At 41.5% G+C, this 16,645-nt stretch overlaps 1 protein-coding gene across 1 annotated transcript in view; it reads right to left on the bottom strand.

Annotated features, from left to right (window-relative positions):
- Nucleotides 1–412: 412 nt before the first annotated feature.
- The window catches only part of top3b (DNA topoisomerase III beta), a 29,680-nt gene continuing 13,447 nt past the window's right edge, over nt 413–16,645 (bottom strand). The window contains exons 9-18 of the mRNA XM_041998786.1: nt 15,797–15,951; nt 15,216–15,321; nt 14,419–14,565; nt 13,542–13,715; nt 7,784–7,912; nt 7,438–7,587; nt 5,207–5,307; nt 1,265–1,466; nt 844–1,031; nt 413–759 (exon numbers count right to left, since the gene is read on the bottom strand). Of these exons, the coding sequence (XP_041854720.1) occupies nt 478–759; nt 844–1,031; nt 1,265–1,466; nt 5,207–5,307; nt 7,438–7,587; nt 7,784–7,912; nt 13,542–13,715; nt 14,419–14,565; nt 15,216–15,321; nt 15,797–15,951 (1,634 nt within the window). The 3' untranslated portion in view covers nt 413–477. The remainder of the gene's footprint in view (nt 760–843; nt 1,032–1,264; nt 1,467–5,206; nt 5,308–7,437; nt 7,588–7,783; nt 7,913–13,541; nt 13,716–14,418; nt 14,566–15,215; nt 15,322–15,796; nt 15,952–16,645) is intronic.

The following is a 16,645-nucleotide window of genomic DNA, read 5'->3' as shown; positions in this document are numbered from 1 at the left end:
GACTGGGTTGTTACTGCAGTTAAAGGCTTGTCATACACTGGACATCAGCTGCACAGAAGACATTTGACTGATGATCCTCACTGGATCATCAGTGAGTGGTTTAGTTTAATAACCTAGCCTATAAAGGGGCCAGATTCTGTGGACTTTGACCCCAAGCTTGTGTGATCTGTAACCTTTCAACTAAAAATGGAAAATTAAGGAGATCATGGTCTGATATCAGATCCACGGATCTGTGATGTCTTAGTTTGCTTATCTTACTCCATTTCTTGGCATTGGAACTGAACGGCCTGGTTTTTAACCATGGAACTCTTAAATACGCCTTCCTCTTCATAATTATGGGTTATGCATCTAAACTCCAAAAGAAGAAAAACATAGAAAAACATCTGGTTTACACGGAAACTTTCTAACATTGTTTCAATGATAAGCAAAGTTTTTAATGGAGATTTTAATCTCATTAAACTAGACAGGACACTGGAACTACACGAAGTACGCTGCCAAGGCAGCCATTTTGTCTTTAGGTCTTTTAGGGTTGCCACGGCGCCCCCTGCCTCGGCCCTTCCCTCCTCGCCTTGCAGCCCCCCCTCGGTGCATGGCATGTCTCATCGTGGCATGTTTGAGCTCAACTAAGTCCTGGAAGACCTGATCACAGAAAACACAGCCGGTGTGCTGCGTCTCGCCAGCAGGGAGGGGGGTCCGAGTCTTGTTGAAGTCCACCAAAACCAGAGACGCGTCACACATGTTGCAGCTCTCCTGAGCCACCTAGGAAAAAACATAAAAGCAAACTTTTGCTGGTGGTATCAGGAGAGAAATGAAGTTATTTGTCAGTGGAAGAGATTTTCTTACCTGCACTTTGTGTGCATGTTCAAAAAAATGCACAACCACGTTGCACTTGTTACAGGCCATCCTCCATTTTGGTCCCGACGTCGGATCCAGCACCAGGACGCCACTATCACACTCCACACACTGCCCGATGCCCAGAGAGTTGAGGGAATGCTGACAGGATGGGTGGGTGCACTCGTTGCAGCCCATGCCTGCAAACAGAAGACAGAAAAACTGAATCCCTGCATCGCAGCAGTACGTCGCTGTCAGCCAATGAGGTCGCAAGTCACATCCAGGGGTTCATCTTTTACACGTGTAGAAAAAACTGTCCTAAAAATAAACCACAACCTGACCCCTGAAACATTGTTAGGTCATGCCTCGAATGTATTATACATTAAACAGGAAAAAGAAAGACAAAAGGAGATGAAGTAATATAACGAGCAACCTTTCTTCATGTCTCTGAACGGTGGGTTGCTAAAGCAGTAGGGGCAGAGGGGGTAGCTTTTGCCCCGGGCTCCAGAGGTCCAGAGGACGAGCTCAAAGTCATCCAGAGGACAGCGGAGCTCCTTGTACAGCTTGATGGCTCCGTTCTGGGGAAGACTGTAGGTCTCGTCACAGTGGGAGCAGTGGAGTCTGCTGGGCTTGGCCTGCAAACACATCCAGGTCAGATTTCAGGATTTTTCTACAGAACAAGCAGCTGTAATTAAATCCTCTTCTAAACAACCCAAACAGCCCTTATACTGCAGCTGCTTATTAGAGCGCCGGTTAGCTGCCATTTATACGTTATATTCAGACTTATTTACAGTTCCACTCATGTAAACTATAAACTCTGATTGTATGGACATAAAAAATAAATCATCTCACGTCCAGATGATCAATGCACTTCATTAACTGATCGTCAGCCTGTGTGACCGCCTCCATCCGGGAGGATTTCCAGGAATTAGCTTGAGTTCTGAGTCTGAGTTCAGGTGTGTGATAACACAATGCCAAGGAGGAAAGACATCAGCAAAGCTCTTCGGCAAGCAGCTGTCATCAGCCTGGGAGGAGTTATCAGGTCATTTCCACGCTAAAACCCACAGTTCTAACAAAGTCAGGACAATGATTTCCAAATCTATCAACACATTTTATCCCCAGTAGAAGACAAACAACACATCAGGTGTTGAATCTGAGACATTTTACCCTTCTATGGAAAATATGAGCTGATAGTGAATCTGATGGCAGCAACACGTCTGCAGAAAGTAGTTCCAGGGTGATGTTCAGCATCGTGTTGCAGGACATGGTGTCCAAGGAAAATGAGCTTTGGTCCAGAGAAGACGGCTGTGTTTCTGATCCTGTTCACATCTGGCTTCTTCTTTGCATGAAGGAGCTTTAACCTCCATTTGTAGGTTGCAGGGTGAACTGTGTTCACAGACGGTGATATCTGGAAGTCTTTTCCAGTAGAGAACACTGTCTGGTTTTAATGCAGTACTGTCGAGGAACCCCAGCATCCCCAGCATCCAGCTTTGTCCCATGCACACAGAGATTCCTCCTGATTCTCTGAATCTTTTGATAATATTATAAAGTGTAGATGGAGGGATCTTCAAAGTCTTCGCAATTTTACCTTGAGAAGCATTTTTCTGAAATTGTTCCACAATTTCTGGACCCAGTTTGTCTCCGATTGGTGAACGTCTGTCTATCATTCCATCTGAGAGACTCTGCCTCTCTGAAATGCTCCTTTTTTACCACGTCATGTTTATGACCTGCTGCCAATTAACCTAGTTAGTTATCAAATGCTCCTCCAGATGGCTTTTGATTTGTACCAGTCACTTTTCCATACCTTTCATTGCTCCTGTTTCAACTTCTAACAGACATGCTGCCATCAGATTCACTGTCGGCTCATATTTTTCATACAATGGTAAAATGTCTCAGTTTCAGCTTCTGATTTGTTGTTTCTGAAAGAATTTGTTCTGTTGTACACAGCATCCCAGCTTTTGTGGAATCAGTGTTGTAAACAGTTTAAGTGCTAACTATGTTTGGGTAAACAGCTGGAACAAGTTTTAAGTCAATGCCAGAGTTCATGTTTAACTAACTTTCAGAAACCTTCATCATAGCGACAAAGTTCCCCGACACCAACGTGAGTCTGTGCAGACCTGGTCTACGCTCTCGGCCATGCAAAGCCATCTCTGCATGTAAACATCAGTATTTCACAACTATTACCTTGTGGCATTGACCAGAAAGTTCCTCTGTATGACCACACAAGCCACTAAGCACTGATTCAGATACAGAGGACCTCATGATTCATTCATGAAGGTAAACGTGGTTCTCTCCTCTAATGGAAATGATAATTAAGCCAAACGTTGAAGGTTAGATCTCAACAGTCAGACATCATCTGGTCCATAAAAGCACATCCAAAGTGCTCTGGTCATTTAAAATGTAGAAGGGTTGACAACTGAGTCAGGATATGACTATGATCATGGACAGGACTGTAAAACTGGCCCTTTTCTGGCAGGAAAACAGGAAATATGACGGATTTATGAAACCATGTTTGAATGACGATGGGGGATGGTGATGTTCACCAACAGGAGTTTAATAAGGCGTCCTGGCTGTGAAGGCCGTCGTACTTCTCTGCATCATTCTTGTAAAAGTAAGGGCAGATGAGGGCAGAGACGTGCCATCATGCTGCCATGCTGTGATGACCCTTCCCTCTGAGAGACCACCTGTCCGCGGTTCATCGATTCAGGTCCTTCTTTCCTTGCCAGTGTACTCAACAGATTAAAACTCCTGACTGAGACGCCTGCATTCCACACATTCCAGATATACCGTACGCCGGCAGGGGGAGTTTTCAGAGAACCCTTCTGGATTTTCCCAGCAGCTCCAGAGCAGAGATGTGGAGTACTGAAACATGTAAACGCCAGTCAGACGCTGAACTTTCTGAGGTTAAAGCAGACCACGCTGCTGGAGTTTAAAGAGCAAATAAAGCTAATTCAGAGTTTTACATTTAAACATCAGAGGCTAAAAACAGCTGACATGTCATGTTTCACCTAGTAGTGGCATTAAACTGTCACACAGGTTGCTGTGACTCTTCTATCTGAGCTGCTGACCATCAGAAATCCTGAATATAAGATGTATCACAGCAGGGATGTAGGGTCTGGGGCCATAGTGTCTGGTGGATCATTTCTTTGTTGTAATAATGCTTCTGGTTTATAAATCTGATACTGTTGGAAAGTTTATTTACTTCCCTTTTAAATGGAGCCAAATTTGGAAGGAACATGCACTTGTGGGATGAGCAGCAGAGTTGAGTATGTAGGTTGTACCCATGAAAAACTGCCTGGATCTTCTCTGCCAAACAGCTGATTCTGCTGTCAACTCATATTTGGTGTTGTTTATTGGACTAGATGATTGACGACTGAGTAAACAAGACATGTTGGTAATTTATGTGGAAGACCCATACACAGTCACAACATCCTGGTACCTCTAATAAACGACTCAACCAGCTGAGCTAATCACCACTCCACCCGGATGAATTTATGTTTAAATATATTTACGAGGCAGAACATGCGTTTGTGATTTACGTCTAAATCCATAGTTCTCAATCTGTGGTACTCACGCTCCCTCTAGTGGTACAGAGAAGAGTTTTCCTACATCAACCAATTTACAAATTATGCTCAGAGCAATCTGTAAATTACAGATAATATGAAATGAAAACCATTATATCTCTGGTTTTTTGGTGCATCAACATCAAACAGAAACTGGGAGAGAGTTTCAGACGTGAACTTTCTAGTGAAGCTGACAGCAGCTCCAGGTCACCCCGTTACAGCGCAGTGAAGACGTCACATGATTCGATCATGATTCTTCCAATACTGTACACGAGGGGAGGACAGAGACGTATGATCGGATCATGCGACACACCGCTGTAACAAAAAGAAGTATGCCACTTAACAGGCTCAAAGTTCAGATCTGAAACTCTCCCAGTTTCTGCTTAATGTTGATAAATGATGGAAAATCAGATATGATCTGTCACCATCCAATCAGATCCAAGTATAAAAATATGGACAAAATTCGCAACTTCAGAGTCTCGCACACAGTTTTGTGCTTAGCATCTGTAAACAGTTTTCACAAAACAACTTTATATTTTATTCCACAAACACAAATCTCTTACAATCATGCAAATCTTTTTCTGTACATCTGCAAACCTGATTTTTCAGGCAGTTTGTTTTGACAGGCTGGATTTACAGAAACTCTGACATTATGTGCAAGCATTCATTTACAGCTGCAAAATCTTTATGACTTAATATTGAGCCCATAGTCTGCAGCTCGTATGTTGTGTTTGTGTGTGAGTTGTTAGGTTGATAAAACACCGGGATGTTGCTGAGGATCAAACTATCTTGTATGAAGCGTGACTCCTGACCTGAATGTACTTCATGAAGCGGTGGCATTTTCCACAGCGTGACAGAGGCTTTCCCGTGGCAGCGATGGGTGAAAAGGAGACCTCCATTAACTCATCCATACCTGAAACACACAGATGGACTTTATTCCTAAGCTAACTTCTTGCTGCTTACACGCAGTAGTTAGTTGTTTAGAAAAGACCTGCTGTGTGTGTCAGAGGTGCAACATCACTCCTCATTTATTTTATGTTCCTTTACCCTCCGCTGGCCTACAGCAGAGTTTCCAGTCCTGCTTCTGTCAGCCGCCACCACCCTGCATGGTCCAGATGTCCTCTGCCTCCATCTCTAACCTGTCTCCTGAGATGTCCTCTGTCTCCACCTCTGGCCTGTCTTTTGAAATGTCCTTTGCCTCCATCTGTCTGTCTTCTGAAATTTCCTCTGCCTCCATCTGTATGTCTCCTGAAATGTCCTCTGCCTCCACCTCTGGCCTGTTTGTCTCCTAAGATGTCCTCTGCCTCCACCTCTGGCCTGTCTGTCTCCTAAGATGTCCTCTGCCCCCACCTCTGGCCTGTCTGTCTCCTAAGATGTCATCTGCCTCCACCTCTGGCCTGTTTGTCTCCTAAGATGTCCTCTGCCTCCACCTCTGGCCTGTCTGTCTCCTAAGATGTCCTCTGCCTCCACCTCTGGCCTGTCTGTCTCCTAAGATGTCCTCTGCCCCCACCTCTGGCCTGTCTGTCTCCTAAGATGTCCTCTGCTTCCACCTCTGGCCTGTCTGTCTCCTAAGATGTCCTCTGCCTCCACCTCTGGCCTGTCTGTCTCCTAAGATGTCCTCTGCCTCCACCTCTGGCCTGTCTGTCTCCTAAGATGTCCTCTGCCTCCACCTCTGGCCTGTCTGTCTCCTAAGATGTCCTCTGCCTCCACCTCTGGCCTGTCTGTCTCCTAAGATGTCCTCTGCCTCCACCTCTGGCCTGTCTGTCTCCTAAGATGTCCTCTGCCTCCACCTCTGGCCTGTCTGTCTCCTAAGATGTCCTCTGCCTCCACCTCTGGCCTGTTTGTCTCCTAAGATGTCCTCTGCCTCCACCTCTGGCCTGTCTGTCTCCTAAGATGTCCTCTGCCTCCACCTCTGGCCTGTTTGTCTCCTAAGATGTCCTCTGCCTCCACCTCTGGCCTGTTTGTCTCCTAAGATGTCCTCTGCCTCCACCTCTGACCTGTCTGTCTCCTGAAGAAGCAATTGGAGAGACTGGACTGGAACAGGGCTGCAGGTCCAGCAACAACTATCTTCAGCCCCTTTTTAACACCAGCTTGAGTCAGAAAAGAATTCCTGTTTTGTGGAAATCATCCTGCCTTGTTCCAGTACCTACAAAATCTCAACCATCTGAATCAAAAGACTACAGACCAGTTGCCCTAACGTCTCACATGTTATTGGCTCACCTCAATAAGATGGTGAACACCTTCAGGACCATTACAGTTTGCTTATTGTAATGTTCTTGGGGCTGAAGACACTGTCACATTCCTCCTTCAGGGAACCCACTCTCATCTGGACCAATCAGGCTGCACTTTGAGGATAGTGTTCTTTAATTTCTTAAGTGCTTTTAATAAAATTCAGGTGCTCTGGGAGAAGCTCCATGAACTCCAGGTGGATACCTCCACAACCACCTGGATTTATGACTAGCTAACAAACAGCTAACCTGTGTGTCTGAGATGGAGGTCAGCAGCAGTGGAGCACCACAAGGGACTGTACTCTCACCAATTCTCTTTACACTGTCCACCTTAGACTTCCAATGCAACTCTGAGTCATATCATCTGTATAAATACTCTGATTACTCTGCAGCTGTGGGGAGTATCAGTGATGGACAAGAAGCTGAGTACAGAGGACTCATCAGTCAGTTTATAAGATGATGCAGAAACAATCACTTCATCTTGAACACAAACAAAAGAAATGATTGTTGACTACAGGAGGAGAGGTAGTAAAACAAAATACATCCTGGGAGAAGAGGTGGAGGTGGTGAAGGAATACAATTACCTCAGAGTTCAACTGGACAACAGACTAGACTGAAAATGCAACACAGAAGCATCTAGAAGAAGACAGAGCAGACTCTTCTTCTTAGACTGTTTTCTTCAATGTCAAGTTGAAGACTGGCTAGTAACGGGGATGTTAGCTAGTTGTGGCTGCATTTGCTATTAAAAATGTGAAAAGCACTCCTTCAACTCGTACGACCCTTTCAGAGCTGTCTGACAGTGATGGTGAACTTACTGGTGATTGAATCCACAAAGTAGTGAAACTTCCTCTTGAAGATATCCAGAGCATGCTGCAGAACCTGCTGGAAGTTGGCCTTCCCCAGAGCAATTAGGTTCAGCTGCTTCTCCACAGCACTGCGTATGGTCGGCAGCACCAGCTCTGCATCTGGAAAACATGCACATATATAAACCTTGATATATCAGAGCTTCTCTATAAAGTCCATACAGAAATGTCTGCCATGTATTTTAATGAACTCGACCACTCTGTTTGCTTCCACACACTGAAGGACAAATCCTCATCGGCTGCCGTGGAACAGGTCTGATCGGCCTCAGGAAGTACACAGTGGGTGAAATAAAGTTACCTGTCTTGTAGTAGCCGTGTACCAGAACTATGCCGAGGTTGGTTGGCTTCAGCTTGCGTCCGTTCTCTACTGTCACATAGTTTCTCTGGCAGATGTTGTTGATGTGGACAGGGATGCTGGCATCTGTGCCTAGGGGAAGGCGGATGGGGGTCAACATGTATGAAAACCATGACTCAGCTCTCTGAGTGGATTTACAATTCAATTAGTTTGATTTTATGAAACAGGGACTTTGTCATGTTAAAGCAATATGAAAACTCAGTGTGCTGCTAAATAAAACCACATATTTGAATGTATACATGCACAAAAGACGGCTAATGACAGCAGTGTTTGACACTTGGACTGTGAATGGTATTTCCACACGTACCAGTAATGTTACAGCAGGTCTAAACTGGCACTTCTATTAAGCTGTGGTTTATGTGTACATATGTTATCCCTTGTGTCCCCATTGGTGACCTTTGTAGCCAAAAACTGTTACACACAAAAAACGGCAATAAATTCACACATTAATATTTTTTAAGCATTTTTTTCATAAATCTAACAACATCAGAGCTGCTCCAAACTACTAGTTTCATTTTTGGAAACATTAATTATTCATAAAAGAAACACATGAAACATGAATTATTTTCCATAAAATCAGTATCCAGGGGATGGGTCTCCAGAGGTGAGGCTTCAGTCGCGTATAGGCCACCAGGGCCCCCTATCTTTATAATGTTTGATCAGATTTCTAATGTTGATCAGATTTTTAATGTTGATCAGATTTCTAATGTTGACCAGATTTCTAATGTTGATCAGATTTTTAATGTTGACCAGATTTCTAATGTTGATCAGATTTTTAATGTTGACCAGATTTCTAATGTTGATCAGATTTTTAATGTGGATCACATTTCTAATGTTGATCAGATTTCTAATGTGGATCAAATTTCTAATGTTGATCAGATTTTTAATGTTGACCAGATTTCTAATGTTGATCAGATTTTTAATGTTGATCAGATTTCTAATGTTGATCAGATTTCTAATGTTGATCAGATTTTTAATGTTGACCAGATTTCTAATGTTGATCAGATTTTTAATGTTGATCAGATTTCTAATGTTGATCAGATTTCTAATGTTGATCAGATTTTTAATGTTGACCAGATTTTAATGTTGATCAGATTTCTAATGTTGATCAGATTTTTAATGTTGATCAGATTTCTAATGTTGATCAGATTTCTAATGTTGATCAGATTTTTAATGTTGACCAGATTTCTAATGTTGATCAGATTTCTAATGTTGATCAGATTTTTAATGTTGATCAGATTTCTAATGTTGATCAGATTTTTAATGTTGCTCAAATTTTTAATGTTGAGCAGATTTCTAATGTTGATCAGATTTCTAATATTGATCAGATTTCCAGATTTCTAATGTTGATCAGATTTTTAATGTTGATCAGATTTCTAATGTTGATCAGATTTTTAATGTTGATCAGATTTCTAATGTTGATCAGATTTCTAATGTTGATCAGATTTTTAATGTTGACCAGATTTCTAATGTTGATCAGATTTTTAATGTTGATCAGATTTCTAATGTTGCTCAGATTTTTAATGTTGCTCAAATTTTTAATGTTGAGCAGATTTCTAATGTTGATCAGATTTCTAATATTGATCAGATTTCCAGATTTCTAATGTTGATCAGATTTTTAATGTTGATCAGATTTCTAATGTTGATCAGATTTTTAATGTTGATCAGATTTCTAATGTTGATCAGATTTCTAATGTTGATCAGATTTTTAATGTTGACCAGATTTCTAATGTTGATCAGATTTCTAATGTTGATCAGATTTTTAATGTTGATCAGATTTTTAATGTTGCTCAGATTTCTAATGTTGATCAGATTTTTAATGTTGATCGGATTTCTAATGTTCTTCAGATTTTTAATGTTGATCAGATTTCTAATGTTGATCAGATTTCTAATGTTGATCAGATTTCTAATGTTCTTCAGATTTTTAATGTTGATCAGATTTCTAATGTTGATCAGATTTCTAATGTTGATCAGATTTTTAATGTTGTCCAAATTTTTAATGTTGATCAGATTTTTAATGTTGATCAGATTTCTAATATTGATCAGATTTCTAATGTTGCTCAGATTTTTAATGTTGACCAGATTTCTAATGTTGATCAGATTTTTAATGTTGATCAGATTTCTATTGTTGATCAGATTTTTAATGTTGATCAGATTTCTAATGTTGATCAGATTTCTAATGTGGATCAGATTTCTAATGTTGATCAGAATTCTAATGTTTATCAGATTTTTAATGTTGACCAGATTTCTAATGTTGATCAGATTTTTAATGTTGATCAGATTTCTAATGTTGCTCAGATTTCTAATGTTGATCAGATTTTTAATGTTGATCAGATTTCTAATGTTGATCAGATTTTTAATGTTGATCAGATTTCTAATGTTGATCAGATTTCTAATGTTGCTCAGATTTTTAATGTTGACCAGATTTCTAATGTTGATCAGATTTTTAATGTTGATCAGATTTCTAATGTTGATCAGATTTCTAATGTTGATCAGATTTTTAATGTTGACCAGATTTTTAATGTTGCTCAGATTTCTAATGTTGATCAGATTTTAATGTTGATCAGATTTCTAATGTTGATCAGATTTTTAATGTTGACCAGATTTCTAATGTTGATCAGATTTTTAATGTTGATCAGATTTCTAATGTTGCTCAGATTTCTAATGTTGATCAGATTTCTAATGTTGCTCAGATTTCTAATGTTGATCAGATTTCTAATGTTGATCAGATTTTTAATGTTGATCAGATTTCTAATGTTGCTCAGATTTTTAATGTTGACCAGATTTCTAATGTTGATCAGATTTTGATTAGGAGTCACATCCAAGCAGCTTGCTATTGTTAGAATAAGCTCTGCTTGATCTGTTCATTATGTAATTTCAGTCAACATGAAAGTTAAAATCACTACTTGATTTCTTATGATTTTAAGACCACATTTATCTACTTCATTATTTCATTTTTGTGTTTTAAAGAAACTCTGTAACATTCTGACCTTAGAGATTCGTGTTTCTGACTCATTTTGATGTCACAGTGGCGTTCGTTATGTACATTCCTGCAGCACCACGATGCTGAGAAGCCACATTTCACTACTTTTTGTTCCAGCCTGAAACGTCATGTTACAGTTGATCAACACATTGGTTTTGAACCACCACTGATTCATTTAAGCAACACTACTGAACTTTGTCAGATTTTCTCAGTGAGGTGCCCTGATTACGGTTAAAGCTTTTTACATACTCTGCGAGAGGAGAGAAGTTCGTTTTTGTTCTTGAGGCTGCAAGAACAAGAAAAAGTTCGTATTTGTCCAGTGATTTCATACTCTACGAGAAGCTTCATCTGCGATGAGGAGGAGATCCCTGCAGAGGGATGTCCATGTTTGTATGTGCAATAAGACGGCGCGGTGTCCGTGACAACCTCGATCATGTTCATTAAAACTATCCCTTCAACCGCTCTTCAGGGGAAATGAGGAAGCTACAACTTCCCACTTAATTCTTGACTGACCAATCCCACAATACTTCTCCAAGCCCCACGAGAAAAAACTTCTGTTTGGCCAACATGTTGAGAACTCTTCCCATTCACGTCCGCGAGAGCAAAATGACGTCATTTTGTTCTCGTGGCCTCAAGAACAAGGAAAAAGTTCCCGCTTCTTGCAGAATATGTAAAAGCTTTAATTCTTCATCCTGTTTCTTCTCTGAGCTTTCCTGAGCCAGTAAAACTCAGTCTGCTGTTCTCTTCCCCCGGTAATGTCCTCTTGGGTTTTTTTGATGCGCGCCACAGTACACGTTCAAAACTACCAGGAACGGTTTGAGGAATGTACACAATACACTGTGTGCAGAATTATTAGGCAAATGAATATTTTGATCACATCATCCTCTTTATGCATGTTGTTCTACTCCAACCGGTACAGGCTTGAAAGCCTACTACCAATAAAGCATATCAGGTGATGTGCATCTCTGTAATGAGAAGGGGTGTGTTCTAATGACATCAACACCCTATATCAGGTGTGCATAATTATTAGGCAACTTCCATTCCTTTGGCAAAATGGGTCAGAAGAGAGATTTGACGGACTGAAAAGTCAAAAATAGTGAGATGCAGCACTCTTAAAATTGCCAAGCTTTCGAGGCGTGATCATCGAACAATCAAGCGTTTCATTCAAAATAGTCAACAGGGTCGCAAGAAGCGTGTTGAGAAAACAAGGCGCAAAATAACTGCCCATGAACTGAGGAAAATCAAGCATGAAGCTGCCAAGATGCCATTGGCCACCAGTTTTGCCATATTTCAGAGCTGCAACATCACTGGAGTGCCAAGAAGCACAAGGTGTGCAATACTCAGGGACATGGCCAAGGTAAGGAAGGCTGAAAAACGACCACCACTGAACAAGACACACAAGATAAAACGTCAAGACTGGGCCAAGAAATATCATAAGACTGATTTTTCTAAGGTTTTATGGACTGATGAAATGAGAGTGAGTCTTGATGGGCCAGATGGATGGGCCCGTGGCTGGATCAGTACAGGGCAGAGAGCTCCACTCCGACTCAGACGCCAGCAAGGTGGAGGTGGGATACTGGTATGGGCTGGTATCATCAAAGATGAGCTTGTGGGTCCTTTTTGGGTTGAGGATGGAGTCAAGCTCAACTCCCAGTCCTACTGCCAGTTTCTGGAAGACACCTTCTTCAAGCAGTGGTACAGGAAGAAGTCAGCATCGTTCAAGAAAAACATGATTTTCATGCAGGACAATGCTTCATCACACGCATCCAAGTACTCCACTGCGTGGCTGGCCAGAAAAGGTCTAAAAGAAGAAAAAATAATGACATGGCCTCCTTGTTCACCTGATCTTAACCCCATAGAGAACCTGTGGTTCTCAAATGTGAGATCTACAGGGAGGGAAAACAGTACACCTCTCTGAACAGTGTCTGGGAGGCTGTGGTTGCTGCTGCATGCAATGTTGATCGTGAACAGATCAAGACACTGACAGAATCTATGGATGGCAGGCTTTTGAGTGTCCTCGCAAAGAAAGGTGGTTATATTGGTCACTGATTTGTTTTTGTTTTGTTTTTGAATGCCAGAAATGTATATTTGTAAACTTTGAGTTGTTATATTGTTTTCCCTGGTGAAAATAAATAAGTGAAATGGGTATATATTTGGTTTTTGTTAAGTTGCCTAATAATTATGCACAGTAATAGTTACCTGCACACACAGATATCCTCCTAAGATACTAAAACTAAAAAAGCCCCACTCCAACTTCCAAAAATATTCAGCTTTGCTAGTTTGTGTTCATTGCAAACATAGTTGTTCTTCTATAATAAAATTAATCCTCAAAAATACAACTTGCCTAATAATTCTGCACACCCTATAAATGCCAGCGTGCCATCAAAATCAGCCAGAAACACACATCTCTAAGGTCAGAAGGACAGAAAGAGTTTTTATGTCAAAAAGTTGCATAGTGCTTATATAATAACCCCTTTTCCAGCTGATGTGTCTAACTCTGAAGGCAGATTTATTTCTACTTCCCTGACCCTTCTCTATCCCACTCTCACTGTTATTAACCTCCAAAACCAGCAGTCTTACAACAATGAGGATCAGATTTCATCCAAACTCCATTAGAGCTGGTACTTTCATCCCATTTTGAAGCTGGTACTAGCTCAGGTGGCTTTCTCCCTTAAAAACACTGTAGTTTAGAAGTGATAACCAGGGTTGTGTTTGTACCGATGCCGTGTTTCTCCATGAGTGTGATGAGTTCAGCCTCAGTCAGATAGTCGGGTGGGCTAGTCTGCCTTTCAACCAGCTTGATCTCATCGACGGTATAAACATCTCCACGCTCACACACTGGCATGGCCTCCTGCAGAGGGATGCCCTGCCATGGCATCACCGAGGTGTAACCTGTGGAAACACACAGCGGGACGCAGTTACAGCTGCTGCGAGACTTCAGTGATGGAAGGACTGAACAGTTCATGCACTGGAAACTGTGAACAACCCAGCACGGATTCTTGTAATCAGCTGAAGTGTTTTTAGCTAAAGCACCAATGTGCATGTGCACGCACCTAATGTGCACACTGATACTGATAAAATGTCTATTTCTGGTGGAAAAGTTTCTCAGGATGAAGATTAGTCTAAAGATCTAAAGATTAAGGGAGTTTGATCCCCGTCTTCAAAGACTAGACCTGAACCTGAGTGGCCTCTGATGGATCCATCAGTCTGTTTTTATCATTTCTAAGTTAAGGACACCCTCCTTTAAGAACTGTTTCGTTCCACCTCAGGGGAAGGAAACCGGTTCACCTGAGAGTTAAAGCAGTCTTCATTGTAAAAGAAAAATGACTGAACCACAACATTCTGATCTGATTTGCATTTTGAAATATCAAACAAACTCAGGTTGTGACAACGAAGGGTGGATGTATCCATGTCACTGCCCCCTCCTTTCAAAGGAAGCAGTGAGAGCAACGTGTAACTTTAACGTTTCTTTACAGCTTAACTCAGATGATCCTGTGATACATTCAAGGGTTGAATATCCACGTGTTTGTAATGCCGATTACTTTCTTTGAGCAAAGCCATTAATAAAACTCAGAACCCAGAATTGTGGCTTTACCTGGGGATATCAGTGTTTTCCCATCACAGGAAAAGGCCTCTGTACCGATCCTGAAGTCTATAGTAGTTTGTAGGTACTTGCAGTCCTGACTGATGGTGGCGATGAAATGACGCGTGATGTACTCGTACAGACGCCAGCCGTCACTTCCTGTTGAAGAACACAAGAGGAAGAAACCTGGTAAAAGGCTGGAAAACGCTGAAGTTAATATGCAGGGACTAGATGTACTGTACATGTTCCCGCCAGCCACAGCTGAATGCTTGCTGGGTTAACTGGTGGCTCTGAATTGGCTCTGGGACGGATGTTGTCACCTGTCCAAGGTGGACCCCACCTCTCACCTGACAGCAGCTGGGACAAGCTCCACCCCCACCACCAACCCAACCCAAGAAATGAATTAAAAGTAACTTACATTCATGAGTAACAAGTCTACATAACTTTTATTATAATGTAATAAACTTGTTTTATATCACCAGTAATTTTAATATAGTTTTCTTTTATTGTAATGGAATTACTGTATGTTGCTGTGTTGACCTGCCAAAGCACTGCAGATGAAAAGCAGCTCATTTGCTACCTCTGGCACATTTACATTTCAAATTCAAAGTGAAATGTCAATTAATGTGCTTTGTCCCATTTAAATAAACTGAATAAATAAACAAAATGGATAGTTTAGAAAAATCTTGTGTTCATTTCTTTTCCATGTAGCAGTTAAAATATGAGGAAGCATTTTCTTTGATCAGGCTTGTGTTGTTTTTTTTTCTTCCTCTCAGATAAAAATGTTTTTCTCGTTGCTCCAGACTCACCCAGTTCAGCCTCTGAGGCAGCGTGCATGGGTGTAATAGGTGGATGGTCTCCTGCATCAGTCCCTTTCCTGGGTCGGTTTATCCCCGTAGCAAGCAGAGTTTTAACCTGAGGGAAAACAAACCTGCATTCACCTGCAACCACAGACCAGGACTTAGATGCTGCGTCCCGAGTCCGAGAATTTACAAGACTTGAAGGAGGTTTTGAAGAAATGTCTGTCACATGCTTTGGTCAAATCACTAAAGAAAGACAGCAGCATCTGTTTTCCAGCAGTTACAGTGTGGATTGACCATCTCGCCTCCTCTCCTTCACTGAGCTCTACCGTCTGTACAGTGAACGCAACACCCTGGCAGCTGATGAGGTCGTCAATGTGAACGAGACAGAAAATATTAAGGAACTACGTTCGTTATGAAATGACGTGTCAATATATATGGTGTATATACAGTACATGCATGTAGGGAAAGTACAGCATTACAGACACAAACGTTAACAGTAGATCAAATCTAGACAGGGATTAAGATCCAGATTGGAAAGTAGAGAAAAGTATTTTCTTCCTTTAATAAGTGTCTGCGTGAGCCCTGACCTCCTCTGCACAGATGGGGTTGTTGATCTGCTGCTTCAGGGTTCCCTTCAGGTCAAAGTTTTCTGGGTAGTGGGTGGTCTCCGTACGAGGGTAGCTGATGTAGCCCTGTGTGTACAGGCGCTCTGCAATCTGCATGGTATGCTGGGGACCCATGCCTGAATGTGGAGGAGAGAAAACATCTCAGAGGTTTGTCTGCAGGATGAAAACAGGAGTGTTCAATTTAAACATCATCTGTTAGTGACGGATGATTTAATGCTGCCACATGTTCCCAGATAATCCAACCCATTTTATTTATATAGCACATTATAAAAACACATGTTTACCAATGTGCTGTACATTTACAATATAACTGATAAACCACAGAGAGGTTCCACACACGGCCAGAAAAGCTGCACTCCAAAAAGACTTGAGAAAAAAGAATCCACTGATATCTGAAATATACTAGAGAAATCTAAAAACTAAAATACACTCAAATAAATTAAATGCAGTAAAAGGAATCAACAGATTAAGATAGGCTGCAATAAAGGAATTAAAAGGCTAAAATCCATTAAAAGACAAACAGATGCACAGTTCTCAAGCTGGGAGGTGACGAGTAAAAACGTGTTTTTTAGGATGCGATTTAAAGTTTCCAGAGAGGGGCTAGTTTGATCTGGAGTGGGAGCCTGTTTGATCTGGAGTGGGAGCCAGTTTGATCTGGAGTGGGAGCCTATTTGATCTGGAGTGGGAGCCTGTTTGATCAGGAGTGGGAGCCAGTTTGATCTGGAGTGGGAGCCTGTTTGATCTGGAGTGGGAGCCAGTTTGATCTGGAGTGGGAGCCAGTTTGATCTGGAGTGGGAGCTCATTCAACAG

The sequence above is a fragment of the Melanotaenia boesemani genome, chromosome 11 (assembly GCF_017639745.1).
Source record: "Melanotaenia boesemani isolate fMelBoe1 chromosome 11, fMelBoe1.pri, whole genome shotgun sequence".
NCBI classification, from domain to species: Eukaryota; Metazoa; Chordata; class Actinopteri; order Atheriniformes; family Melanotaeniidae; genus Melanotaenia; species Melanotaenia boesemani.
The sequence above is the reverse complement of the archived record's forward strand: the minus strand, read 5'-3'. Positions and strand labels throughout refer to the sequence as shown.